The 27343-nt window shown below is 37.8% G+C and overlaps 1 protein-coding gene across 1 annotated transcript in view; it reads left to right on the top strand.

The window, feature by feature from the left end:
* The window catches only part of arrb2b (arrestin, beta 2b), a 54307-nt gene extending 28548 nt beyond the window's left edge, over positions 1-25759 (top strand). Inside the window, exons 2-15 of the mRNA XM_055200817.2 lie at positions 8567-8597; positions 9196-9256; positions 9971-10015; positions 11507-11703; positions 12145-12204; positions 12297-12364; positions 12458-12593; positions 12841-12925; positions 15581-15653; positions 17932-18069; positions 19445-19528; positions 19604-19680; positions 21390-21444; positions 21535-25759. Of these exons, the coding sequence (XP_055056792.1) occupies positions 8567-8597; positions 9196-9256; positions 9971-10015; positions 11507-11703; positions 12145-12204; positions 12297-12364; positions 12458-12593; positions 12841-12925; positions 15581-15653; positions 17932-18069; positions 19445-19528; positions 19604-19680; positions 21390-21444; positions 21535-21628 (1204 nt within the window). The 3' untranslated portion in view covers positions 21629-25759. The remainder of the gene's footprint in view (positions 1-8566; positions 8598-9195; positions 9257-9970; positions 10016-11506; positions 11704-12144; positions 12205-12296; positions 12365-12457; positions 12594-12840; positions 12926-15580; positions 15654-17931; positions 18070-19444; positions 19529-19603; positions 19681-21389; positions 21445-21534) is intronic.
* The last annotated feature ends 1584 nt before the right edge of the window (positions 25760-27343 follow it).

Genomic DNA, 27343 nt, shown 5'->3' on the forward strand with positions numbered 1-27343 from the left:
GTGTTTTTTTTTTTGGGGGGGTGGTGCACCCGGGCTTCGTTTACAGTTTGAGGGAGACGCACGCTGTAAGTTTGAAAAAAACCTTTGCAATCACCTCATCCGCGTCACTGCAGTCACGTGACTTTAGTCTCGCACATGCGCTTCACAACAGACGCGGAAGAAAAGACAATGCTGAATAAAGTGGTAATTTTTGTTTTTTTTTGGGACCAAAATGTATTTTCAATGCTTCAACTAATTCTATGCCGTGAAGACACCGCTTGACTGCCGCCGCCTGAACTGAAGTAAAGGGTTGTTCAGCTGGTGTCACTACACAGTGACCTGGATCACCAGTACCAAAACAGTTTGCGACTGATACGCCGATACAGATATATCTGCGACATGCTCATATTGCGCGATAAAATCGGCAAACCGATAAAACGATCAGGCTCTACAGTAAACCCACAAACGAAGAAGTAGCAGCTTGTTGTGTATGATTTGAGAAGACCAGCAGTGATGGATTGCAGCTTGAGTTAAATCACTCCTCAACTTGGCCCATCTTTGTTCTTACTGTCCAAGCAGAAATGCCTGTGAGGAAATGCGATGCAGATTTTTATTTGAAGGGTTCTAATCGACCAATCACAGTGATAAAAATGGATGCGTTAAAATGTTGGTGAGGTGCGTGTCAGGCTACACCTACGCATGAGTATAAATTAAGTATATGGCTTTGGCAGCTTCTCAAGATTAAGTATTTTTTAAAAATGGTTTCTATATTATTTTGTTTTGGTGACTGGAAAAGCTTAGCTTTGTTAAGTGACTGGCAAACATGCCAGTAGATTCACACCTGTGTAGTTGTGTTCGAAATGTATTCAAACAAGCATTTGTTCGTGTTTTTTGTCAATTTGATAAATGTACACTGAATACTCCCGAGTTATTGCAGCAGACACTTCTTTTTGTACTTTGACTTTTTTCTTGTAGGTGTGTTTGGCACCTACAACTCTATTGTTTGATGTCCTTTGAGTATGAATTAAAGAAGGCAGTTGACATTTATAACTGAAGAGGATGAGGTCAACAGTCACCATCTAGCTGTGTTACACACACAAGCACTATCGTGATGGGGTTATGGCATTAATTCTGCAAGTCTTCCTCTCCGAATTGCTTTTCTTATTCTGAGTGTGCATATACTGATAGATTTGGGGTGTCATGCATGTGTGGTTCAATAATGGTGAGGTGTAATGACCACATGCCACTGCTGTGTTTTCACTTCAGGATGTGGCAGTGAGTTTGTTAGTTTGTGTGCATGACAATGAATTTCAATGCTGTCAGTTTACAGCACATCTCTTATCTCTGAACTTGGTTTGACATGAGACTTTGTGAGAAAGTTATAGTTATATGCTGTAGAGTAAAGTTTCATAATGCAAGCTCTTGGCACATTAATTTATATTTATATCAAGGACATGCTTGCATTACAGTATATTTATATTAAGGTCATGCATTACAATGACGCTGACACATGCACGGCACAAATGAATCAATAACAACACGGCACAATATTTTCATACTTCCTTAAACCGTTCTATGAATGCTGTCACTTCTTATCAGGATTGCTGTGGTTGATATTAATTTTGACATTTTCATTCATGGCACAGCACACACATTTCAGTTTTTTCTCACCGTCTTGGCATTTGTCATCATTGGTAGACCATTGTTGCTTACTTATGGGCAATTTATTTCTGGACATTTAGGGATGGTGTTGCCAAGGATGTTGCTCCAGCATCTGAATGTTGGTATTGTAATCTTAAAACTTGGCATACAACATTTGTAATCTTTTGGAACATGGTTTGTAACTTTTTGTTTGTGTGCGTATGTTTTGATGCATGCCAAAAACCATTTTGAGTGCAAAAACCATCACGGCAGACTTTAAAAATAAACTTGAACTGAGAGGGGGAGAGATAGGGGTGTAGAAAGTAAAGAACACATGGGGAACAGATGCGTTTTAATGTTGGATGCATAGATTAGGAGTGATTTAGGGATAGTGAGGTAGAGTAGAGCACATGATGTTGTTTCTCTGTCATTTGAAACAGATGGAGCTATGGGACGCCACTCCTCTCAGCACAGGGTGAAACCGCTTCCTCCCTTATGTTGCCCGCGCACATGACATCATCACAGACACACCCACATTTAGTTCTCACTCATAAGCGCACATTTCAACAACCATTCATAAATAGGATGGGACAGAGTTCCTTGATAAACTTGTCTTGACTGTGCCCTCTAAAAATGTAAATGCCAAACGTGTACTCAGAGTCCCACTTAAAGTAACTTATGTATTGGTTGGCGTATAAGTCATTGGGTACATGGGGTGTGTTTTGTTTCCATTTTCCTGTGCTGATGGTCCAAGAAATGCTGACAGGGACTTGTTTGACGGGCATGTATTGTCAACTACTGCTGAGGCTGAAGTTTTACTCTTCCTCTTTCCGTTTCTTTCCACACTCATGTGCTGTAGTTCACATTAGGCATGCAAAACTCACAACCTCTACAACAAATTTGGACAACAGGAAATGATGTCACGCTCTGTTTTTTTATAATGGAGCTTTGGAGTTGTATTTTAGTGTATTAAACTGAGAAGTCAATCTGTGATGCTTGGTTAATATATTAGGCAATAATATTACTTTGTCCATGTGTGTGCATGACAATAATTACCTTGGAGTTCAAATTTGAGTTTTATCGCAGCCTTAAGGGGCCGTTTTCTGGACAGGGTTTATCCTAGTCACAGACTAAAATGCATGTTTGAGAAACCAACCTTGTACTGACGTATCTTAACATATATTAGTGCTATTGTTTTGTCTTAAAATGCACACCAGTAATGTTTTTTGTAAGGTATGTTTGTAAAAACTATTTAAATGTTTTATATAACTAAGGCCAAGTCCTGGACTAATCCAAACTCTTTCCAGGAAAGGGTTTTAAAGGATTAGTCAATTTTCTTAAAAAAAAAATCCAGATAATTTACCGACCACCATGTCATCCAAAATGTTGATGTCTTTCTTTGTTCAGTCTAGAAGAAATTGTTTTTTTGAGGAAAACATTCCAGGATTTTTCTCATTTTAATGGACCTCAATGGACCCCAACATCTAACACTTAAAGGGATACTTCACCGATTTAGCATTCAGCTTTGTATCTGTAGAAACCCGGCAGTATTACTGAATGACCATGTTTCCCTCCCTCATTTCCCCCTGAGAGGAGAGATATCTGCATTTTGGTTCTGCAAAAAAGTCCTCCGATGATGTAATATGACGATTTTTGCATCATCGGAGGACTTTTTTGCTGAACCAAAATGCAGATATCTCTCCTCTCAGGGGGAAATGATGGAGGGAAACATGGTCATTCAGTAATACTGCCGGGTTTCTACAGATACAAAGCTGAATGCTAAATCGGTGAAGTATCCCTTTAACTCAACACTTGAACAGTTTGTTCAACGGAGTTTTAAAGGACTGTAAATGATTCCAAACGAGGCAAGGGGGTCTTATCTAGCGAAACGATTGTGATTTTTGGCAAGCAAAATAAAAAATATGCACTTTTAAACCACAACTTCTCGTTTATCTCTCGTCCTGTGATGCGCCAGCACGACCTCACGCAATACGTAATCACGTCAAGAGGTCACAGATGACATATGCGAAACTCCGCCCCAGTGTTTACATGTGTGGAGAAAGAGGACCGTTCAGACCTTGTTGTATGTTGAATGATACGAATTCATGTCTTTGTGTCAGTTTATTGTATAAAATGGTCCGCAAATGTGCGTTTCATATATGTAACACGTGACCTCCCTACGTCACAACACAATTATGGGAGGTCGCGCTGGCGCGTCACACGACCAGGGATAGATGAGAAGTTGTGGTTTAAAAGTGCATTTTTTTATTTTTCTTGTCAAAAATGACAATCGTTTCGCTAGATAAAACCCTTATGTTGTTTGGTATCATTTAGTGTTAAAGGGGCCATGGCATGAAAATCTGACTTTTTTCATGTTTAAGTGCTATGATTGGGTCCCCAGTGCTTCTATCAACCTAGAAAATGTGCAAAAGATCAACCCAGTAACTTAGTTTTGGTAAACCATTCTCTACAAGCACATGAAAAAATAGGTCGTTGGAATTTGGCCCCATTTATGATGTCATAAGGAGCTCTTATTATAATAATACCGCCCCTTAATCTGCACTGTCCAACCACAGCACTGCCATTTAGTGCAGAGAAAAGCACAACTGAGTTTTAATTGCAACAAACCACCATCATTGTGATCAGTGTTTGAATTTCATCAGCTCATTTGTATTTTAAAGGACACACCCAAAACGGCACATTTTTGCACACACCTACAAAGTGGCAATTTTAACATACTATAATAAATTATTTTTATGGTATTTTGAGCTAAAACTTCACATATGTGCTCTGGGGACACCAAAGATTTATTTGAAATCTTAAAAAAGTCTTGTGCCATGGCCCCTTTAAGTGTTAGGGTCCATTTAAAGTCCATTAAAATTAGAAAAATCCTGGAATGTTTTTCTCAAAAAAAAAAACGACAACAAAAAACATAATTTCTTCTCGACTGAACAAAGAAAGACATCGGCATTTTGGATGACATGGTGGTGAGTAAATAATCTGGATTTTTTTTTTTAAGAAAATCGACCCAATCCTTTAAAGTGTATGTTGCAGGTTAACCACCACTGTCGATTAATGGGTACATAAATCACTCAAGATATGTGTATAATTTTTAAAATGTCTCAAAAATGGTCTTAAAGACCACTTTTTTTACGATTGTTGGTATTAACGGTTTTTTTAACGCAATTCTGCGATGACGTCACGTTGGGGAAAAGTTGAGAAAGACTCAGCCAGAGCCATAGAGATAGATGAGACATTTATTGCTGTTTAATACTAACGTATATAATTTGGAAATCATATATACATCGTAGGAAATATATAATGTGTTATACTGCAAAGTTACCTTGCTAATTATTATTTATGATATATGTGGAGATAAATAAAACTTCGCAAATCTGCTGATTTGACCACCAGGCTAGAGATTTTTAAACATCCTTAATCCACACTTACTAGTCTATCAAATAATATCTCAAATATATTGTTTTGTAAAATAAAAGGATGCTTTGTTATATTGTTTATGCGATTATAACGAATCACACGATCATTTTATACGCAGCAGCAGTCAGCAGCTGCAGCACACTCGGATCCGACCGCATACATACTGTAATAAACAGGCGTTCGGCGGCTTTTTACATCACGACAGGCTAAGCCATTTGAGGAGGAACCGCTCATTGATCACCGTATTTTTATAAATCCTGTACATGTTTGGACCTGCCGAACAGGTTGAGCACTTTTATATCCTTTATTGAGCAGAGAGGCTGCCTGCACAGTTTGACCAGCGGGCTGCGGGAACCGGGGCACATCACGCCGCCAGACGGTGTTGCTAATATAACTCGAAATGTATAACTATTATCAGATCGGCCCGTGAAAGTCCCGACTCTCTCGATTGCCATTCCGTTACTGGCTGTAAGAAAGTGAGTGCGTTTGGGTCGCTGGTTCCCGCGAACAGACGTGACGTGCTTCACTCACCTTCCAGGATTAGAGACATGCTGCCAAAACCGTTTGTGCTGAAGATCGCATGAAGTTACACCCATTTCAGGCAGGATCATGGACCCCCTCAAGCCAGCATGCACGAGTATGTTAATTGTTTGTTTACTTTCTACACGAAGATATGCTAACCTTATGCTATCTGGCTGTCTGCCTATCTCTCTATACTAGCCTATCCATCTGTCTGTCTGTCTATCTATCTGTCTATCTATCTTATCTATCTATCTATCTAGATATAGTTGTATATATCTATGTATGTATGTATGTATGTATTTATCTATTATCTGCGCTATCAGAACTGTACTTTACTCGTCTTTCTATAGTCATTCTCAATGCTCTCAAGGCGGCTTTGGTCAATTCTCTCCCCAGCGTGACGTCATACAGTGCGTTGTGAGGGAAAGGAGAATCATTGCAAATTGCTGTACTTTTTCATACTTTTTCGGGTTTTGTGATACCCAACAACATAAAATACAATGGATAACAGTTTAAATGTTTATTATCAACAAGCAAATTGCACAAATTCGTTGAAAAATTTTACCTGCAAAACGCCCTTTAAGCTTTAAAAAGTAATGTGCTCTTGTTACACTTTTTAAGGCATTACTTAAAAACCTGTAACTGCTTCTATATCGCCATATCTGTTTTAAACCTTAAATTTAAAAAAAAAATGTATGTACTTAAAGGCAAGGTAGGCAGGAATTATCTAAAAAACTTTTTTACAAGTTTGTCTAAACTGTCTTTATATACAAATGCATAATTAAAATGTAAGTACTCTAAAAAAGAGAGTATAAAACTCGAGTGTCTGTAGACCTCTCACGACTGTGTTAAACACAGTTAATTATTTCCATCCGGGACGAAACATATGATTAGCTTGCTCAAATATCACTCTCTCTCGCGACCATGGCTCCACCCGTTGCTATGGGATCTGCCCAGACATGCGCACACCCGATTGATTTGAACGTGCACGAGGCATAAGGAAGAGCAATAGTACAGCAGAGAAATAGCACTAACAACTCACAGAAACTGCATTCACATCTTACAGTACCTGCATATCCAGTCAGCGAAGGCAAAAAAGGAATAAATGAAGCAATCAAACGAGAGGAAATATCGCGTGGCTTTTCCTCCAGTCGATGATGCGGTAGTGGTATTGTCTGCGGAGTGTAGTCCTCGTCAGAGTCAACAATGCTTTCATCACAGAAACTCTTCCATGCAAAACACTGGCTGAGTGAGTACTAAAAGCCATCCGTTTATAAAAGCCATCTGTTTATATTCCTAGTGATAAAGTTAGGTGTATTATTACATGTGATTGTGACTTGATGTTATTACATGCACCGCGCTCCTTCCTCTCCGCTTGTCTGAGGTAATTCGCGCGTTCATGTGTTTTGGGGGCGTGGCTTAAGAAGAAACCCAGAAGGGAGGGGGTGGAGTGAATGGAAAAGTTAGCTGTGTTTAAAACAGTGCCGAGAGGTATACAGACACTCGATTTCCACACTCTCCCCTTCAGAGCACCTACATTTCACCCATGCATCGATATATAAAGCCAGTTTAAACAAACTTGCAAAAAAGTTTTTTTTAGATAATTCCTGCCTATTCTGCCTTTAATGTGGGTTGAAATCAAACGAGAAACCGGTCGCATTATATATCATTAGAATTAGGGGAAAATGAGAAAACTAATTGCGATTCTAGGGTCTATTGCCAACACGTTATTTTGAAGTCCATTCTGGTTGAAATGGATTGGCTACTCATTCAAAATATGACTTTGTGTGTGTACGCCTAGTTTCATTTACCATTTTTTTGCATGCAACATCTATAACCCTGGCCTGAAAGAATTCAAAATAATGCAAATACTTTCGACGGGGAAACGAGTAGGACATTAACCTGTCGAAAAAGTTCACATACACTGCAGTCATATTCCTATGGCTGTGATGAAGGATGGGGAGTCTGTTGTATTTTCAGTAAATGTATAGAAAAATATTGAGAGTTTGAGTATAAGAGACAAGTCCTGGTTTGACTTAAATGACCCTCATACCTTTTCAAAGTGCAGTGCGGGTACCAATCCTTTGTAAATGAAAGGCTGCTGTGATGGGATTGGATGATGTATAGTCCAATCAATCGGATACATTGTATTATTTTTTTTTATTTAAACGAAATTGTTTTTTCGTCTAAATGGTACTTATTAAACACACAAAGTACACCTTACTGAACAGACTGTACGTCTGGTTCTCGCAGGCACCTTAATGAATTTTGCCGTCATGTGCCCTGACTAATGTAACGTCTAGTACTATTATTTATTGTCTGTCTACTACTGATCTCTCTCTCTCTACTGTCTCAAACTCATAGTGGTTTAACCCCTTGTTCTTGTTCCTTGTTTGTCCGTTTCATATTTTTCTGCATTTAGATGAATCACAAGCACCTACAGTCACTCTCCCACACTTTTGTGTGCTTTTTTTGTCATTATCTTCCTCTGTGCAGCTGCGTCTATCCCATTTAGTGTTTTTTTCTGTTCTTCCTTTGTCCTTCTCCCTCTTCTATCTCTCTCTCTTTCCTTTTGTCCATCTTCTTTGTGTTTGCCAGAGCAGTTTTGTCATTATTCTTTCGTCCCTTTCAATCTTTCCCATTCCCAGACAGAATTAGACTTGCTCTTCTAAGAATTATGAATTTGTCGTGAGCCACAGATAATGCTCGAGCAATTACATTGGTTAACCACAAGTAGTCACTGGCTTTCATATTTTGCAGTAAACCTTATAGTGCTTTTAATGCTTATAGTCCTAAACCTTAAAGTGAAATTTAATTTTGCACAATAATGATAAATTTGGCTAATGTCGCATTGGATTTGCCAATTTTGGTATGTTGTACCAAATTGTAGATTGTAAATGCCTTTAAATGTGCTTTGTTTTACTTGTTATGTTGCCAAAATCATTGACAGGTTTTGTAATGATTTCCTGTCTTTCATTCATTACAGAGTCTTCAAGAAGTCCAGCCCCAACTGCAAGGTAAGATTTCCCCTGTGGTTGGTGGGTTCTTCACTGCTCTCCATGGACCTTTTACCTTCCTGTTTCTCTCTCTTCGCCTCCCTGATTTATCTCTCTCTTTCTTTCTCTCGTACACTTCATCTCTACAAATCCCATAAACGTCCTGCAACTCTCTGTTTTACTAGATTCAGGCTTTTTATTGGTTTTTGTTCAAGTTGGTGTGTTTTTCTTCCTTTTTATCTTTTTGACTGCTTCTTTATCAGCACATCGGTGATCACAACATTACTTCCTCAGTTATAATCTCCGTTTGCTATTTCAACCAAGTTTCTTCTGTTCTGCATTATCTCTCTCTCCTAATCTTTCTCTGTAATGGAGAGCGTTTTGCTTGTGGAGGATGTGTGTTGTGAGATCACGCCGCCTAGAAGGGTTTTCTTCAGGAAGGGAGTGGATCAAGCAGGGGTCAGCTTGGCACGCCTTGAGCTGTTTGTTAAATTGTTGTGTGTGTGTACTTGTGTGTACTTGTGTGGATTTCTCAGAATTTGCTTTATCTCAAGGGTCTTTGTGTAGCAAGATCAAACTTGTGCTGTTTTCCAAAGATGTTTCTGATTTTCCGGTTTAGCTCACAGTATACTTGGGGAAAAGGGACTTTGTGGATCATCTAGATCACGTGGACCCTGTAGGTAAGTCAAATGGGAGGTCCTACTTACAGTATCTTACTGTGTATATCGATGGATATACAATATTTATGGATGTACTTATTTAATTACCTATTTAACTGTGGACATTAAAGACTCAATTCCCTTGAGAATGTCTTGCACTCGGTGTTGCATGGCAGCCAGTCACTTGAGACATCAGTCTGGGAGAAACTGTTTGTACAGGCGTAATGCTCTAAACATATTAATGGGCTCGGTGATTAGGAGATTAACAGTGTTTTGCTAAACTTGTTTGTAAATAAATCACCTATATGCAGTGTTTCCCACAGGATTTTGCGAGACTGTGGTGGTGATGACGTCACCAGCTAATTAGCATATATGTGATGTCATCATGCCGTGTTTGCGTTTGATCTAGTGTTGGCACCTGAAATATGTTTCACTTCTACTCTTTGATCTGTATCTGTATTTGATCTGTATTATATATCAAATTATATTTTAGGCCGAATTAAGCTGTTTTAAATAGTGAAATAAAAACGTAATTGGGAATCATGAAAATTCTATTTGTGGGGGCCAGTGTTGATTCTGTGGTGGGCCACCACAAATAAATCAATGTATGGGAAACACTGTATATGCAAAATTTTCAATATTGTAATTTGTTTACTAGAAACAATCTTTATATAAACATTATTTTGTGCACGTTTCACTTTATTTGCTCACTTGCCGTATTTTGGGTAACTTTAGATGGGGTGCTCTTGATCGACCCAGAATACCTTAAAGACAGAAAAGGTAAGAGAATATATTGTTTTACTGTATTTTTTTAATAATTTGTATAGCTTGTCATCACCATGTACTAAACAAATGTGACCCTGGACCACAAAACCAGTTATAAGGGATGCTGAAATTGATTTATACACCTGAATAAATTAGCTTTCCATTGATGTATGGTTTTTATACTATTTGAAAATCTAGAATCTGAGGTTGCAAAATTCAAAATATTGAGAAAATCGCCTTTAAACTTGTCTAAACGAAGTCCATAGCAAGTTGCTAATGATAAATACTAGTGATGTGACAATAAATACCAATATAAACTAATAATACCTGGCTGATAACTACTCTAAATCGCACAGTCGATAATATTCACAGCTATTTCATGTACTGCGACTTTTGATCAGTAAGTCCTTATCAATCTGAAATCACGTATTAGTTTGAGTTGTTTATAACATGCATTTGAAAAAGCAAGCAACACTCGCCAAACATAATCATTATACATATTCTTTATTATCATTAAAATACCTGAAAAGGTTTGAAGAACAGCAATATAAATATATACTTAACCCATTTCCTGGAGCTGCGTGTGTAATGGTTCTACTTTGGCGCATATTGAGTTTCTTCACGAGAGCGCCCTCTGGCTTTTGGATGTAGCGGCATTTCACCGTAATTCATTAAGATCATCGCCCGATATATCGGTGCACCCCTAATAAATACATTTTTTATATATTTATGGTAGGAAATTTACTAAATATATTTATGAAACATGATCTTTACTTAATATCCTAATGATTTTGGCATGAAAAAAATGTATAATTTAACCCATACAATGCATTGTTGGCTATTGCTACAAATTTACCCTTGCGATCTATTTTGTGGTCCAGGGTCAAAAATCGTATGTGTTAAGATTTTGTTTAGTTTAAGTAATAAGTGATTTAAAAGTGCAGCAATATCACAGTAAAAACTTCATATACACTCTTAGAGCGAATGTGTTAAAAACAACACATTAGTGTTGATTGTGGGACAACACACTAAATGGGTTGTCCCAGATTTCACCCATCACTGTGTTATTATTGAAACAACAGATTTTGTGTTACTTTTAACACAACTTGTGTTATATTTAAACACATAATGTACACAAAATGACACATAATGTGTTAAAAGCTTAACGCACAAAGATGTGTAAAAAATTAACACATCCTTTCTAAGAGTGTAGCATAAAAATGTCCACATGCAATCTTTTACTTGTGTTTCATGTAATATACATAAGTAGCAGAATTTTTGCTCAGTGAGTTTTTTCTGTGGGTGGGTCTACTTGGTGAAGTGCCTAAATAAAAAAGTCAAGCAACCCACAAGACGTCACGGCACATTACACACAAGACTGTTAAATTGCCCCTTGTGTTGTGTCAGTTTAGGACTCTGTGTAAAACTTTTCGTCATGTTAATGGAAATCTTTGAACTGAAATGTATTTATCACTCTGCTCTGCACTCTGTGTCGTCTTTTACTAGTGTTTGTGACCCTGACGTGTGCCTTCCGTTATGGTCGTGAAGATCTGGATGTTCTGGGCCTGTCCTTCCGTAAGGATCTCTTCATCTCCAGTTTCCAGGCATATCCTTCCTTGCCTGAGGAGCGTAAACCACTCAGTCGGCTGCAGGAGAGACTGCTGAAGAAGCTCGGACAGAACGCTTACCCTTTCAACTTCACGGTGACATTTTTTTGAACATATGCACTCAAATGCATGTCATTTTGAACTGTGATTCATTTTATTAGAGCATATGCATGTTTTGTTTTAGTACTTTTTAAAAATATATTTTAAGTACTTTCTCATTTCTTTTTGGGGCGGTTTCCCAGACCAGGATTAGACGGGTCCTAGACTAAAATAAATGTAAGAGCTGTCCAAACTAAAAACAACTTGTATTATCTTAAAATACATCAGTGCCCTTTGTTTAGCCTCAAAATGCACACAAGTAATGTTTTTACTAAGGTATGTTTGTTAAAACTAGTTATATTTCCTAATTAAACTAAGGCCTAGTCCTGGCTTAAGCTAATCCCTGTCCAGCAAACCACCCCTCTGTGATGCACTTTATGGTGGGGCTCATTGTTTTTTATTGTGATCCATTTGGTTGTCTAAATTTTATTTTTATAGATTCCTCAAAACCTTCCCTGCTCGGTTACTCTACAGCCAGGCCCAGAAGACACAGGAAAGGTATGCCCAGAAGACACATTAACGCACTAACGTTTAACATCACTCTTATTTCTTTTCCAAGGGTCATTTATCTCTTGTCTTTTGACCCATAGGCTTGTGGTGTAGACTTTGAAGTCAGGGCATTCTGTGCCAAAACTGTGGATGAGAAGACCCACAAACGGTATAATACCTTCTATATTGTCTTGATATAGTTTTTTATCAAAACAGTAGAGTTGACCGTGAAAGTTGGATCTAACTGAGCTTTTTCTATCAGGAACTCTGTGCGGTTGGTCATACGGAAGGTACAGTATGCTCCAGAGAAACCTGGTCCTCAGCCAATGGTGGAGACCACACGGAGCTTCCTTATGTCTGATCGCTCCCTTCATCTTGAGGCCTCGCTAGATAAAGAAGTATGAACAAACATCCGCAGGTTTTCTCTACTGCACACTTTTTTATTAATAAGTTATTGTTCAATTCTTGCTTTTCAGCCACTGGTAGAAAAAAAATCTAAATGTGTTAAAGTGTTCATTTATTGGTTTAGCTGTGCTGTGCAAAATGTATTTATGTAAATTCTACATAAAACCATAACAGATTGTCCTGTTAAATTGAATACTTCAATATGTAAATGCTTTGGGTAAAGTTTTGTTTCCTTCACAGCTCTACTACCATGGTGAACCTATCAGTGTCAATGTCCATGTCACCAACAACTCCACCAAAACAGTCAAAAGAGTTAAAATTTCTGGTAAGTGAACTTAAACATTTTCAAAAGTATTGCAGTTAAAAGTATTTCAAAACATATTTCACTCACCCAAAAACAAAAAATGTGTTTAAGGAGTTGTTTTGTCCGTTTGCCTCATTTGATTTTGTTAAGTATGAAATAGTTTTGAGTTAATTTAGAATCCTAGAATTCAACTTCCCCCTTTGCTTTCCTGTTGCTTTATTCCCACATTTGTAACTCCTGCACTCCGCAATATTTACCTCAGATCAACGAAATGGTTTGTTTACTAAATCTGAGTTCACACTACAAGATTTTCGGCCTAGATTTACCTCGATTTTCCCCTCCAGAGAGTCCGGGAGAAAATCGGGTTCAGGACCTTAATGTGCCAGTCAGGTCCAATTGCTAAGCTTCCTAATATTGTTAAGGAGTCCCCAACAACAGGATTAAATGCATCCGAGGTCAAAAAACACTTGTCATTTTAAATTTAATATTACCCCATATCTCAGAGTTCCCCAAACGATTCGTGCAAAGCCGTTCAAAGATTCAGTCTGCCCAAACCTTACCTTTTGGTAGCCTACTCCGTGTCAGTTGACCAATCAGAGCAGTCTCCACACAGTCCAAAAATAGTGCAACATGCATTGACCTAGTGCTAACATGACTTACTGACAAGACATTACGAGTTTGAAAGCCGACATCATTACACGTCATTTATTATTAATCCAAGTAATAAAAATGACCACAGACACGAAAATTTTTACACTGAGCAAGTATGTTAGCTAATCGGGCCACAGCTAAAAAGTAACTGCAACATGCGTTAGCCGACTGCTAGTGCAACTTACTAACAAGAAATTACGAGCTTAAAAAACGACATCAATACACATTATTTTTTTTATTAATCCAAGTAATAAAAACAACGACAGACACTAACATTTTAACACCCATGTGGGCAAGTATGTAAGCTAACCGCCCTTACAGAAATTAACCATGGTTTTACTATAGTTAAAACAAAACAAAAAAAACATGGTTACTGTAGTAAAACCTCTAAGTTAACATAAACTTAATTCAGCAGGTGTAAACATGCTAAATAATTTAAACGTGTCACAATCTCCATCTGTTTACATCTGTTTACATCTGCTTCCATGGGGTCATGTGAAGCTTTCTTGCTGTTAAGATAAACTTAATAATAATTAGTTGTGCGCCATATTTTTACATTTTTGTGGTGTGAGCATGTTTAAGTTTTAATAGAAGACAATCTGTCCAGATTCTCCTTATGTGTGTGCTGCAACCAGATTTTATAATCAGCCAAGATTTTAAACATCTTATAGTGTGAGCCCAATTTGAGTGACGGTATCTTAGTTTATATGACAATTTATCTGCAAAAAAACATGAAAATATCTGAGTGGCTTGCACATCCGTGTGGTGGTTATTGTTTTTGTCTCAAAATACTGCAAAGAGCATCGTTTCAAAATTCAAGTATTGATATTTCCAGTCAATATCATAACCATCTGTTCAGCTTAAGGTTACCAGTCATTAAAAATTCATTAGATGAAAGCCAATATAAACACCCAAATTTATTTTCATAAAGTTAATGTATTTCCAATAGAAAAATGTGCAATTAATAAAATAAGCGAGGCGTGTTTTTTGTTTGGAAGTTAGACCATGAGACATGCGCTGCATCCGAAACTGCCTACTATATAGAATGGAAGCAGTAGGTGAGGCGAGTAGTATGTCTGAATATATAATATTTAAAAATCAGTAGGCGAAAATTACCCGGATAGGAGTTATTCAACAAAGATAAAGGAGAGGCATTTATTTATTCAAAAACGTCCAAAACACGGTAACACGGCTCCATTCAGATGCAAAAGCTTTAATTTATACGGCTGTCCCTTGTGGTTAAATTGCGCTTGTGCATGATCTCTGAAAGCCAATGTTGACATTTGAAATCACCTAAACAAACACAACCCTACCCCAATAGAATTTGGACCTTCTGTTGATAGACCCGCCCGACACATACGCAACCCAGGCAATGATGTCGGTTAATAGGCACACCCCTTACTGCTGATTGGCTACAAGTGTGTTTTGACTCTTTTTTCCAAAGTGTTTTTCAAAAATCACACACCCCGCCTTTAACTACTACCTGTTATGACAACGTATGTCACGTGATGTATCAACATGGCGGATTTAGTACGTCTGAATTCGTTCCATATTCATACTATATAATACCTACTGTTTTTAAAAGTCAATGAGTATGCACTTCATCTAATTCAGTACATACTGTCACAGTATGCGATTTCGGGCACAGCCATGGTATTTGTGTGATTGGAGCGGAAGGGTTGAGAAAATTAAAGAACTTTGCGCAAAGATTATGAAACCATTTTTGTTAGAATGCACACGTGCAGATTTAATCATTTACAAAAAACAATGATGTGTAAATGGGGTCAATTTTTATTTCGTGTTGATGTCATGGCAACACAATGTGTGCTATATACAAGTATGTTTAGGTTTGCTCTTCAACACTTTTCGAGATCATAACAGGATTTCCTATTCCCAACTCCCTTATGACATTTTGTGTGAACACCCCGTACACTGCCTTGTACATGATTACATGTGTGTTTGGTCTCTGTATGCTTTCATCCAGTCCTGGTAACCCCTTTGTGTATCCCTGCTCTTTCCCCACAGTGCGACAGTATGCTGATATTTGTTTGTTCAGCACCGCCCAATACAAATGTCCTGTGGCTCAGGTAGAGACCGAGTGAGTAGACCTCTGGCACCTCATCATCTCTTTCTCTGGCCCTCCATCTTCCTCATATTCCAGTGCTCTTGTGTGTTTTTTACTCTTTTTTTGGTTACAATGGTTTTTCTGCTATATTTATCTCCATCTTTTTCTCGCTCAACCCGTTTTCCTCAACGTCTCTTAAGATGTGTAGCAAACACTCCTACTTCTAAGAAACAAATGTTTGTATTTGTTCCGAATAAATTTAGAGTAGAGATGAGTCAAACTGGTTGTCCAATTAGTGAGGCTGACTGGTTAGTCTAGATTTTTACAATACTTAGATATAATGTAAAAATGTAATGTTGAACGCTAAACATGACTTGTATACAGCAAATGCCCCTATATTGAAACATCCTGGTGAACTCAAAACAAGCCTACTTATACAGAGCATCTTTACAATCAAATAGTGGACAAACCATGTAGGTGGTTATTATAAAGAATATGTGGTTTTGCGCATTTATAGCACTTAAGAGTTTCTTACGTCACAGTAACCCTACCCTTTACAATTAAGCAGTGTTTTTGCACCTTTTCAATATCTTCAGGTTGCACTCGTATGTGACCTGCTCAACCTGTGCACCCTAGGACCCCATTCACACAGACTTTTGGTCCCAGAAAATACCTGTAAAATTGCCAGACAAGCATCTGTGTGAACACAAACGCGTCCCGTATATCTTCTGGGATCGTTGCCGGAAAGAGGACCTAGTCAGAAAACCCTCTGTGTGAACAAGAAGCCCAAACAATGCCGTAATGGGCATGTCGTAGTGAGGACGCATGCGTCATCACAACAAAAGTTATGGTTCAGTTACTTAAAATGAGAGATTACGTGCATATAAACATTTACCACGAGAAATGTCTGCAAACTAGACTGAAGCAGTTACCAGGAAATGATAAATGAGACGCATTAACAATGACACGCGTGTCATGGCAACATGAAGTTGGTTCAACTCTTTAAAATTAGGGATTTACAACATTCACGACGAGAAATGTCAGCAAAATGGACTGAAGCAGATATCAGGTAAGTTAACTCGTCACTTACCGCGCTGAAACGGAGATCATTCAGCAGCATAAAAGAATATCGCGTCACGTGCTCATTTGAGCTATAATAAACAAAAACCCCCGCGCGTCATCCCAACAAGATATATCGTTCAGCTCCTCAAAATGCGGGTTTTAAATGCATATAAACAATCACGATGAGAAATGTCTGCAAACTGTATTAAAGCAGAGATCAGGGAGCTCTTCAAATACTCACTCTTAAGCTGAGATCATTCACCAGCATAGAATTGCGCATTCACGCGCTCCTTTATAGTTTTATCATAAACAAAAATGCACATGAGTTGTTTCTGGAGAGAGAAATCATAAATTATATGCAAACTTCAGATGCTGCGTAGAAGAGAGGGCAGGACTTTCAACAGGTCACGTGTCTTTACGGGACCTTGCAGATGGCGGCTAATCATGGCAGTGTGAATGAACAAAAAATCAAACGATCCCGGAAAAATCCAGGATGCATTTTACGTGTATTTTCCGGAATGTCTGTGTGAAAAGAGGGTAGGATATTCTGAGACTCTTGGCATTGTCTCTTTTCCTGGCCGTGCAGTGGCCTTTTCGCCTCACAATAGCATCATCTCCTTGTAACGTGACACCAATGCTTCCCACTGCCCAGAGCCCCCAAATAGTTCAATCCCTCCTCTTAGCGATTAGTTGTTTCCAAGAGACTCTTTTCTCTTAGTGCTTCAGGTCACAGATGTGGTTATGTACTCCTGTGACACCTACAGAGCATCTGTGGGCTGCCAGTCATCACGGTGAGTCTTCCATCTAACAATGATCTGGTTCCTGTCACCCTAGCCCACCACTGGTTACTGATAATGGACCTTTTCTTCAACCCCTCCATCAGATGAAGCAAACCTGTCTTCGTTCCCAAAAAGAGTGACTGTAGCTCTTCCTTTGCAGTCCTACTTTTGGTTTTGTTCTCAGCCCTTTAATATGGATAGGTTTTTCTTCAATTCGATCAATTTGCTTGTGAAGTTGAGGTCGATTAAACCAACAACTAGTGATTTTGTTATTGTAGCTTGTATGAGTCAGGTCCCTTTATAACCTTAACTTTAGTTCATCATGTTTCACTTCCTCTTTCATTGGTGTCTTTTTCCCCACCATATTTATTTCTCATCTCTAATTTTGACTCTAATATATTGTTGTCCTCTTAAACCACATATTACTAACCCGAACAAGTTCTAACTCTTGCTTGTTTTGCCGTCTGCAGTGACCAGGTATCACCCAGCTCAACATTTTGCAAGGTGTATACACTCACTCCCACGCTGACCAACAACCGAGAGAAGAGAGGTCTGGCTCTGGATGGTCAGCTGAAGCATGAAGATACCAACTTGGCCTCCAGTACCATGTAAGTGGCTCTCAGATTATTTTTTAAAGGTCCTGTTCTTTCTGTGTTTTTGAAGCTTTGATTGTGTTTACAGTGCGCAATATAACACGTGTTCATGTTTCACGTGTAAAAAAACGACACACAATTTACTTATCTGTATAGCGCTGTTTTCACTGTCCTCAAAACAGGCTGATGTCTTCCTTGTTCTATGAAGTCCCTCCTTCAGAAATGCGTATCGAGTTCTGATTGTGTAGTTTGTTTGGTGTGTTGTGATTCGATAGCAGCTTAGCTTGCCGTTAGCTTAGCTGGCAACTGACCTATTCCTGTGGGAGGAGTTTAGTCAAAAACTCTTTTATCGACATAATTAAAGCAGGAAGTAGAGGGCTGTAGTCCAAACTGGCCGTTTGCTGTAGGCTTTGAAGGCAATTCTGTTAAAGAAAATATATCGCCTGGCAGTGAACTTTGAGCCTTATCATTTTACAGGTATTATTTATGCTATTATAGCAACGTTACACACTAACTAGGGTTTAAAAAATGGGATAAGGAAGAATGTGACCTTAAATTGAAAAGGCACTCCATAATATTGCTTGTGACAAACTTTAACACATCTGCCAGTGATTTTCAAGCAGCCTTGAAGGCTCAGTTGAGGTGTTTTTGATATGAGTTGGAGCTGGAAGAATGGTGCCCATGGTGGTCTTGATTTTGGTTATTGCTAGGTGTATCCCAATTCAGGGGCTGTGGCCTTCCAAGGCCGTATTTGAAGGCAAATGACATCACCGGGCCGCGACGAAGGTTGTCCCATATGGAAGGCTCCTTTACATACAAGCCTCCAAATGTGGCCTGAAACCAATGATCAATAGATGTATCCTTCACAGCCTTGCCTATCCCAAGATTCAATGCGCAGCGTGATGTCTGGGTATTTTGAAATAAACATTCAAAACTGTAGTTAAATAAAAGTGTATATTTTGCAAATTAAAGGTCCTTGTGACTGTTTTACTATTATAAATAATGTTTTAGTGATGTGAATTAATATTAAAGCTGCAATATTGTCAATATTTCTAAGGTTGGTGAATTTTACATACTGTTGAATAGTTTAATCTGCATCAATGTGTTATATTTTCTAAAATAAAAAAATTAAAAATCTGCCTCCATATTTATTTTTCAAAGTGTGATAGGTCTCAGCTTTTGTGTCCTGCTTAGTGGGTGGGAGCAGCAAGTGACGCAATTCCCCCATTAGGCTAGGCTGTCTCATTTCTGTTCGCTTCGTGGCCTTTAGGGGCTGCCGCCTTCAAATATCGAGCCTTGCCTTCAAAGTCCGTGGCCTTAAAAGGTTCCAGACCCTGAATTGGGATGCACCCGCTGTGTGTTTTCAGCATGTGTTTCTTTGTGCTTACAGAGTGAAGGATGTTTCTAATAAGGAGGTTCTGGGAATTTTGGTGTCCTACAGAGTTAAAGTCAAGCTAGTGGTGTCTCGTGGAGGGTAAGTGCGCCCACTGAAGTAGAAATAGCTCAGACTTTAGAACATATTTAACAATAACACTTTTTCTCTTTTAAGCGATGTGTCTGTGGAGTTGCCTTTTGTCCTGATGCACCCTAAGCCCTCCGAACAGCCAAATTCGAGACCGCAGTCAGGTAACTGCAACTTTAATTATATGTCTGTATCTTATGTGTATCTAATATCATCAATATATAATTGTTCTAAACATTCAAAAAAGTACAATTGTAATGTGTCAGGACTATTGTACTGTACAATATGTTGTATTGCAATTTGTTATTGCATGAAGTAGTTCAGTCCAATTCAATTTTATTTCTAAATAAAGCACTGAAGAAAACATAAAACTGAATAGGAACACATTACACAGAAAAAAAACTGCTTATTAGAGATGCACCGATATTACATTTTCCACCGATACCGATGGTATGGTGGGTTTAGAGCAGTTTCATTGGATGCCTGTGCGTTGTCGAGATTACACGTCTTGACAGAACTTAACTTCCAGTCTTTGTTTGTTTAATGGTCTGGCTAATGTCTAAACTGAACCCTGAAACAAATATCACATTGAAAATAATAAATGTTTTGGTTTCCTAAAGACGAGGGGAGAAGGGAGGTTTGGCAGCAGGTCTGTAGTTAACATTGTATATATTATATAGTACACATTTTACACAGTAACGTTCGCTCTGTGTAGTTTTTGATACGCTTTAGCTGTGGTTTTAACTAGGGCTTTGCAAAAATATTGATATAGCTAACTATCGTGATAAAATTTTCCACGATAGTGTACCGATATTTCAATCTCTAGTATCAATATTTAAAACTGAACAAAACCATCAAATCCCTCTGTGTGCGCCAAACGTCCTCCTCCGCCGCTGCTGTCCAGTTGTCTGTCATATACACCATTTGGCCAATGTCTTATAATTTAGTGGGAGTAAGAAAATGGCAGAAATTTTTAAAATGCCTGCAAGCTTTCAAAGCCGACTTGTGGAAGCAGTGCACTTTGGCTTTTTTTTATTAAGCGTTATTATTTTTGATAAAAGAAAAGAAAAGGTTTTGCAATGTATCGCATCATGCACCGTATTGCAGTGTGTCGCGGTACATTGTATCGTGGCACATGCACCGTGATATGTATCGTATCGCGAGGCCCTTTTCAATACCCAGACCTAGTGTGAACTATGGTAATCTACTTGTTGTTTATTTTGCTTATTATTAGAAATTATCTTCTCTAAAAGGACTTTGTTGTTATTGATTCTTTGCGAAGAGTTATCAAACAGTTATGTTTGTTTCCACGAAAGCCATTTGTTTATGTTGTTATTGCTGAAACCGTCTATATTAAATTGCATTAACTAAATTCTAAAGATATTAGTTTTTGAGAATATTATTCATTCACATAATGAACATTTATATTGAACATTAAACTAGTGATGTTTCTTTAAATTTTCTATGCACAGAGCTTAAAATCGTTGCATTTTCTTGTTCTCTTTTCATTGAGAAGATATATCGGCCATGACTATTTGCTGTTTTAAAACTATAGGGCTGATAGCCGGGAAATTTAGCTTTAATCGACCGATACGATTATTTGCCAATATTGGTGCATATCTACTGCTTATAATATTATTCTAGGTTTTTTTTACCCTAAAAAAACTTTTTTATATATAAATATAATAAAATATCTTGTCTTGTGTGAAGACTTTGCTAATATCACAGTTGTTTTAACTTTGGAAAAGAACATTAAAGTTGAAAAGTTGTTGCATGCTGTTATTTTAAAAATCCTCTTTTCTCTCTGCACGTCTGCTGTAATCATTTGTGTAGTTTAACCAGATAATAGCCCAATGTTTGTTGTCTTTCACAGCTGTGCCAGAGACAGATGTCCCTGTGGATGCCAACCTCATAGAGTTTGAAACAAAGTCAGTCGCCTTTGTGAGGCTTTCAAAGTATGAAATGCCTGCTTTTGCGCATCGACGTGACCTTTAACGCTTGTCTCTTTTTGTCTTCAGTAACATTTCCCAGGATGATGACTTTGTGTTTGAGGACTTTGCGAGGCTCAGGCTGAAGGGAATGAAAGATGAAGAGGACGACCACTTCTGCTAACCCCCCTCCTCTAATATACACACACACATAATCATGACACCATAAAGAGGAAGTGAAACGGGAAGCAAAGGAAGAAGAACGGGGTTTAAGGTGTCAATCTGCCAGTACTCTCATACCATTGCTCCACTGGGCCCATCTGATGGAATGGTGCCACATACTGATATTTCAAAGCCTTTTGTCTCTCTTTCCTTTATCCTTTCTTCTTTTTTCTTTTGCTTTCCTGCTACATCACTTTGCCATGTGCGACATGGTCCTTACATTGACCCTTTTCTCCGGTCATATGAGCCTCTTCACTCTTGTGCTTGTATGTTGGAGAGAAACATATTGAGCAAAGCAACTGAATTTAGACCACATTTACACCTGGTATTCAGATGCGATTGGTTGATAGGCTCACAAGTGGAGGAGAGAGACGCATGTTCGTTCACACCTGTGGTTTTAATCAGCCTCTTTTGTCCACTTTCCACCGCTTCTGATTACTTTGAGGGGGTGGTCTGTGGGCTTTCTTTTGAACACGAGTGGGATAAATTATGGGTTTAAATTGACCTGCGCTAATATTATGTCAGAATGCCGTTGCTTGTGTTGGTAATAAATATGATGCACAATGTTTTGTACATGTAAATGCAAGGACGCTCTCATATATTTTAGAGCAACTGGTGAAATAAGCCTACGTAACTTCACACAATGCAAATGGAAATGTAAGGTAGCATGCAAACCAAAGCGTTTACCCCAGCGGCCAGCGTATGTTTCCAATGGAACGCCAGCAGCTAGCATGTTTTGTCCGCGCCGAGTTGAAAAATATTCAACTTTGGGTGAAACGCTAAGCTCGTCAATGTCGCATCTTACTCAGCCGTCCAATCACAATGGAGGAGGGGTGGGACAAATATCACAACAACCAACGGGCGCATCGTTTAATGACTAAAAAACAAAGCAGAAGTATAGCAACCAAAGCGCTTATCTAAAGAAAATCTATCTGTGTCCGCCTGGCCTTGGTATGTACGCCCCGTAAATGAGAGGCGAAGAGCAACCACTTCAGTTTTATCAATGAAAGCCTAAAGGCCACACAGGACACTGGGTTTGCGTTAGAAGTCGGGACAGATGGAAAAACATTGTGCTCGGCAGTGTTGGGGGTAACACATTACAAGTTTATGTTATTATGTTATATTACTTTTCTGAAGTAACAAGTAAAGTAACGCATTACTTTTTAAATGTACACATTAATATTTGAGTTACTTTTTTAAAAAAAATAATGCAAGTTACTTTTTTTGTTTACATTATGCACTCTATGCGTACACGCCTGTGTGGGACACTTTGAGTTTGATTTCTGAATGCAGAACTTTTCAGTCATAAAAAAAAACAGCCCAGTCTCGCGAAATTACGTTATATTGTCACGTAATTTTTTTAAATTCGTTTTTCGTGATATTGTCACGAATTTCCGCGTTTTTTGTGATCGTATATAGTATACAGTATGGCGAGTTCCTGTTTTCGTGTGATTGTCACGTGTTGGTTGCTCAACTGTTTTGTCCTATTTTCTTACCATTGTCACTTCGGTTTAGGGTTCGATTTACATAAAATGACATCCCTACCCAAACCCAACTCTAACCCTAACGCCAGGCGACATATAAAAAAATCAGAAAATATAGTATAAACCAATATATAAAGTGACATTCTAATGCAAGCACCAAATCTAACCCTAAACTGAAGCGACAATGGTTTAGAGGTGGGAAGGGGCAGTTGAGTGGCCAGTGCGTGGTGGTCACACGAAAACAGGAATTCGTTATACGATCACAAAAACGCGGAGGTTCGTGATAATATCACGAAAAAAGAATAAAAAAAACCTGACTATATCACGAAACCTTGTGAGACTGCGTAGTCAAAAACACCTGAAAGGCCTGAAAGAGATCAAGCCTCAGCCAAGAAAAAGTAACTAAAAAGTAACGTAAGCATTACTTTCCATGAAAAGTAACTAACACAATTAGTTACTTTTTTGGGAGTAACTTAATATTGTAATGGATTACTTTTAAAAGTTACTTTCCCCAACACTGGAGGTCGGTACATCACATTAGATCAATAGGCTGAGAGTGGGCGTTTTTTGTTTCTGGTCGAACACATTCGACCACGAGCGCGACCCCACAAAAGCAATCCGGTCGAATGCGTTTTCGACTACCTCTGAAAATCCTATTATACCCCGTTTAGTATCATCCACTTGTGATCCGATCAACCAAAATGCATCTTAATACCAGGTGTAAACGGGGCCTTCGATGAGTTATCTAGACATCAATGTATAAGATTGTGGATAGGCGAAAGATCCATCCATTCAGGGGTGAATTTTTATGTTTATTTCTTGTTATTATATTCCCACTTATATATATCAAGTGGGCACTACTAGCTATGTAATGAAGATATATATATGTTCCATGTTATTTCATTGTACAGTACATACACTGTTCACGAACACCATAGGGAACTTGAGTTTGGTGTTGATTTTATTCCTGTAATCCAATCCATCCATACTTGCTCAGCGGCTTTTATGTTATAGTTATGTCAAATGTAAACATATCATAAAAATTTGTAGTAACTCTCTTCTGTGCGCTTGTAGTGCACACAATACTCCAATAATTAAGGATGTGGCATTTGTAGTGGAAAAGTAGTCGGCAGAGTGCATTAGGACACGAAAGTCTGTTTTCTTATTGTACATTTTAGCATCTGCAATATACCACATGTTGAGTTATATGTATACACTGCTACAAGTCTTCAGTTGAACATTAGTTTGTAGATAAAACAAGAGGCCAGAAACAGAATGCCAGATGTCTGTTATTTCTGTATATGTGCCACACAAAATGTAATTCTTTATTATTTGTGCCTGCCAAACTATTTGCCAAAATGTGATGATTTAAGATGCTGCTTGTAATTTAAGCTAAGTTCAGTTCTTGCTCATTCCATGTTTTAGTTCACTGTTACAACTGTTGATGTAACCATTGGACTGCCAGAAATATTTCAATATTAATGGTTATGTTAAAGTCTCATTTATAGCGTGATTTCCAGAAGTTTTACTGTTTAGTCTTCTGCAAGGAACAAGCCTTTTCTTCAACATTCTGCATAGTTTACTACTGAACAGTGGCAAAAATTATGTTATGGTTAAACTTGTTACATTGTGTACAAAGAATGCAATATTTTGCAGTGAACAAAGTGGAGCTCCCATTGAAGGACAAAAAGGCTATATCTTAAATAAAGGTTTGCTTTCTTTAAAGCACCCAAAAAGTCAAGTCAGTGAGCATACTTGCATTGGGTTTTAACTTTCATTTGTCCTCTAGTAGGGGGTTTAAAGGTCTTGTCCTCTTGTAGGTCTACAAAACCACAAATCTCGACAGAGACCTAGAAACATTGCAGGAGATCTTTTAGATGATAAAGGAGAAATGCAACTAACCATTGCTTAACCCAGTAACATAAGTAGTCTATAACGTGTGAATAGATGAGTTTCCCAGCTATTATTTGTTTTTTATTGTTAAAATCACAAAGACATCTTTTATTGTGAATTCAGAGTTTATTTTTATGAGAGCTGGAGAAAGAATGTTGTATATAATGTAATTGTCTATGAATATTGTGCACATTAATTTCAGGAGACTGTCTATGTCCAGTAAAGTCAAAAAGGAGGATGTTAAGTAGATAGTTTTGCTTTCAGGCTAGTTTCCTCCGCAGTCCTATAGTTGAGATTAATTTTTTTCCAGCACTGTCTATACAGTGCAGGAAGTTATTGGCATAATGTTGTGTGAAATTTTCCAAATTTAAAGCAAATGCTCAAATAGATCTATTTCTATTGTTCAATTTTGATAGATGCTGATTTTTATAGATGAAACCTTTTAATGGCATGTATAGATCTGTAATCCTGAACATTGAAATTCATTCTGTAAGATTTTGCAAGCAGAATTATGAACATTGTTTATAAAGCTTTACAAAAAAGGACATTGTGTTAAAATATAAATGTACTCTGTGATTAAGAACTTGCTTAAACTGGCATATTATGTAAAGACAACTTTGTGAGTTTGGATAAACATTAACAGATCTGAAATCACTGTGGCACGAGCCATTCGAGTTATTTTCCTCAATAAATAAAGCATCAGCAATAGCTTGAAACCAGCACCAGTCATGCATTTTGTGGTAACGATTATTGTGATACAATCATTACAGTAGGATTGTTTGATATGTTACATATTGGTTTCATAAATGTACATTTATTGACTTTGATCTGTCAAGAATATAATGGCTTATTTTTGACACGGCCATGGATAGTTTAAAGCTTATTTTCTTTCCTGTAGTGGGTGCTTTACTAGAAAGCTGCACATGCATTTTAGATGCAGAATGTTGTACTTTTGTAGCGCAATCTCACTGCATCTTAATATAAAATTTTGCTTTGTGATCTGAATGGAGCCTGATATGTCCTTTAAGCAGATGAATGTTATTCATTTGGGTCTGAGGAAACCCCACATGGTTTGTAGAATGTCTAGACCAATGTCACTTTTTAAAGGATGATTTTAAAGCTACTTCTCACTAATAAAATTAAATAAATAAATGCAAGCTACCAGTTGAAAGAATACTCATTGTTTATTGTTACTTTATCCACATGGGCATGAATTTGCAACTTCACCTACTTACAAGGTGCATGGAAAAGAGCAACAATTAAGAAGACAATGAAATCCAGCAAAACATGGCTAAAGGAAAGAATCTGATTTTTTTTACCTTAAAGAACCTTTTGTGAAACATAAAGGTCATTCAGATGTTAAAGGTGCTTTAGGGCAGTGGTTCCCAAACTTTTTCAGCATGCGGCCCCCCTTGTGTACAGTGCATTTTTTCGCGGCCCCCGAAAGAAAATTTATGACAAAAAAAATGTAATATTTTAATTAAACAAAACATATAAAATTGTACCTAGTAGTGCTGTTGGTTAGTTGGCTTATAATTTTTTAGGTTTAATTACGCAGAATTTATGATAAATGAATGTATTTTATAAAATGTCATAAAACTGGGGCCCCCCTGGCATCATCTCGCGGCCCCCCTTTGAAAACCCTTGCTTTAGGGAACCATTTAGACAGAAAAGGTTCTTCTATGGTATCATGAAGCATTGTAGTTTTTTTATTTCCTTCAGTACTAATTTTAAAGGGGACATATCATGAAAATATGACTTTTTCCATGCTTAAGTGCTATAATTGGGCCCCCAGTGCTTCTATCAACCTAGAAAATGTGATAAAGGTCAATCCATAACTTAGTTTTAGTAAATCATTCTCTGCAATGTGAAAAAATAGGTAATTGAAATTTGGCTCCCCCTGTGATGTCAGAAGGGGATAATACCGCCCCTTAATTTGCACTATCCAACCACAGCACTGCTATTTAGTGCAGAGATCGTCTTATTTGCATTTTAAAGGACACAAAATGGCACATTTTTGCTCACACCTTCAAAGTGGCAATTTTAATATGCTATAATAAATTATCTATATGATATTTTGAGCTAAAAACTTCACATACGTACTCTGGAGACACCGAATATTTATTTTACATCTTTAAAAAGTCTTGTGAAATGTCCCCTTTAAGCATTTAAGCATAACCCAGATTAAGTTTAGTGATCATAATGGAGTGATTTTCTATTTTAGGCAACAGGTTTTCTATGGGGTTTCTATTTGGGCAAATGGACAGGGTTTAGATTAGGACTAAGCCTTATTTATAGGT

Source organism: Misgurnus anguillicaudatus, chromosome 21, assembly GCF_027580225.2.
Source record: "Misgurnus anguillicaudatus chromosome 21, ASM2758022v2, whole genome shotgun sequence".
Classification (NCBI taxonomy): domain Eukaryota; kingdom Metazoa; phylum Chordata; class Actinopteri; order Cypriniformes; family Cobitidae; genus Misgurnus; species Misgurnus anguillicaudatus.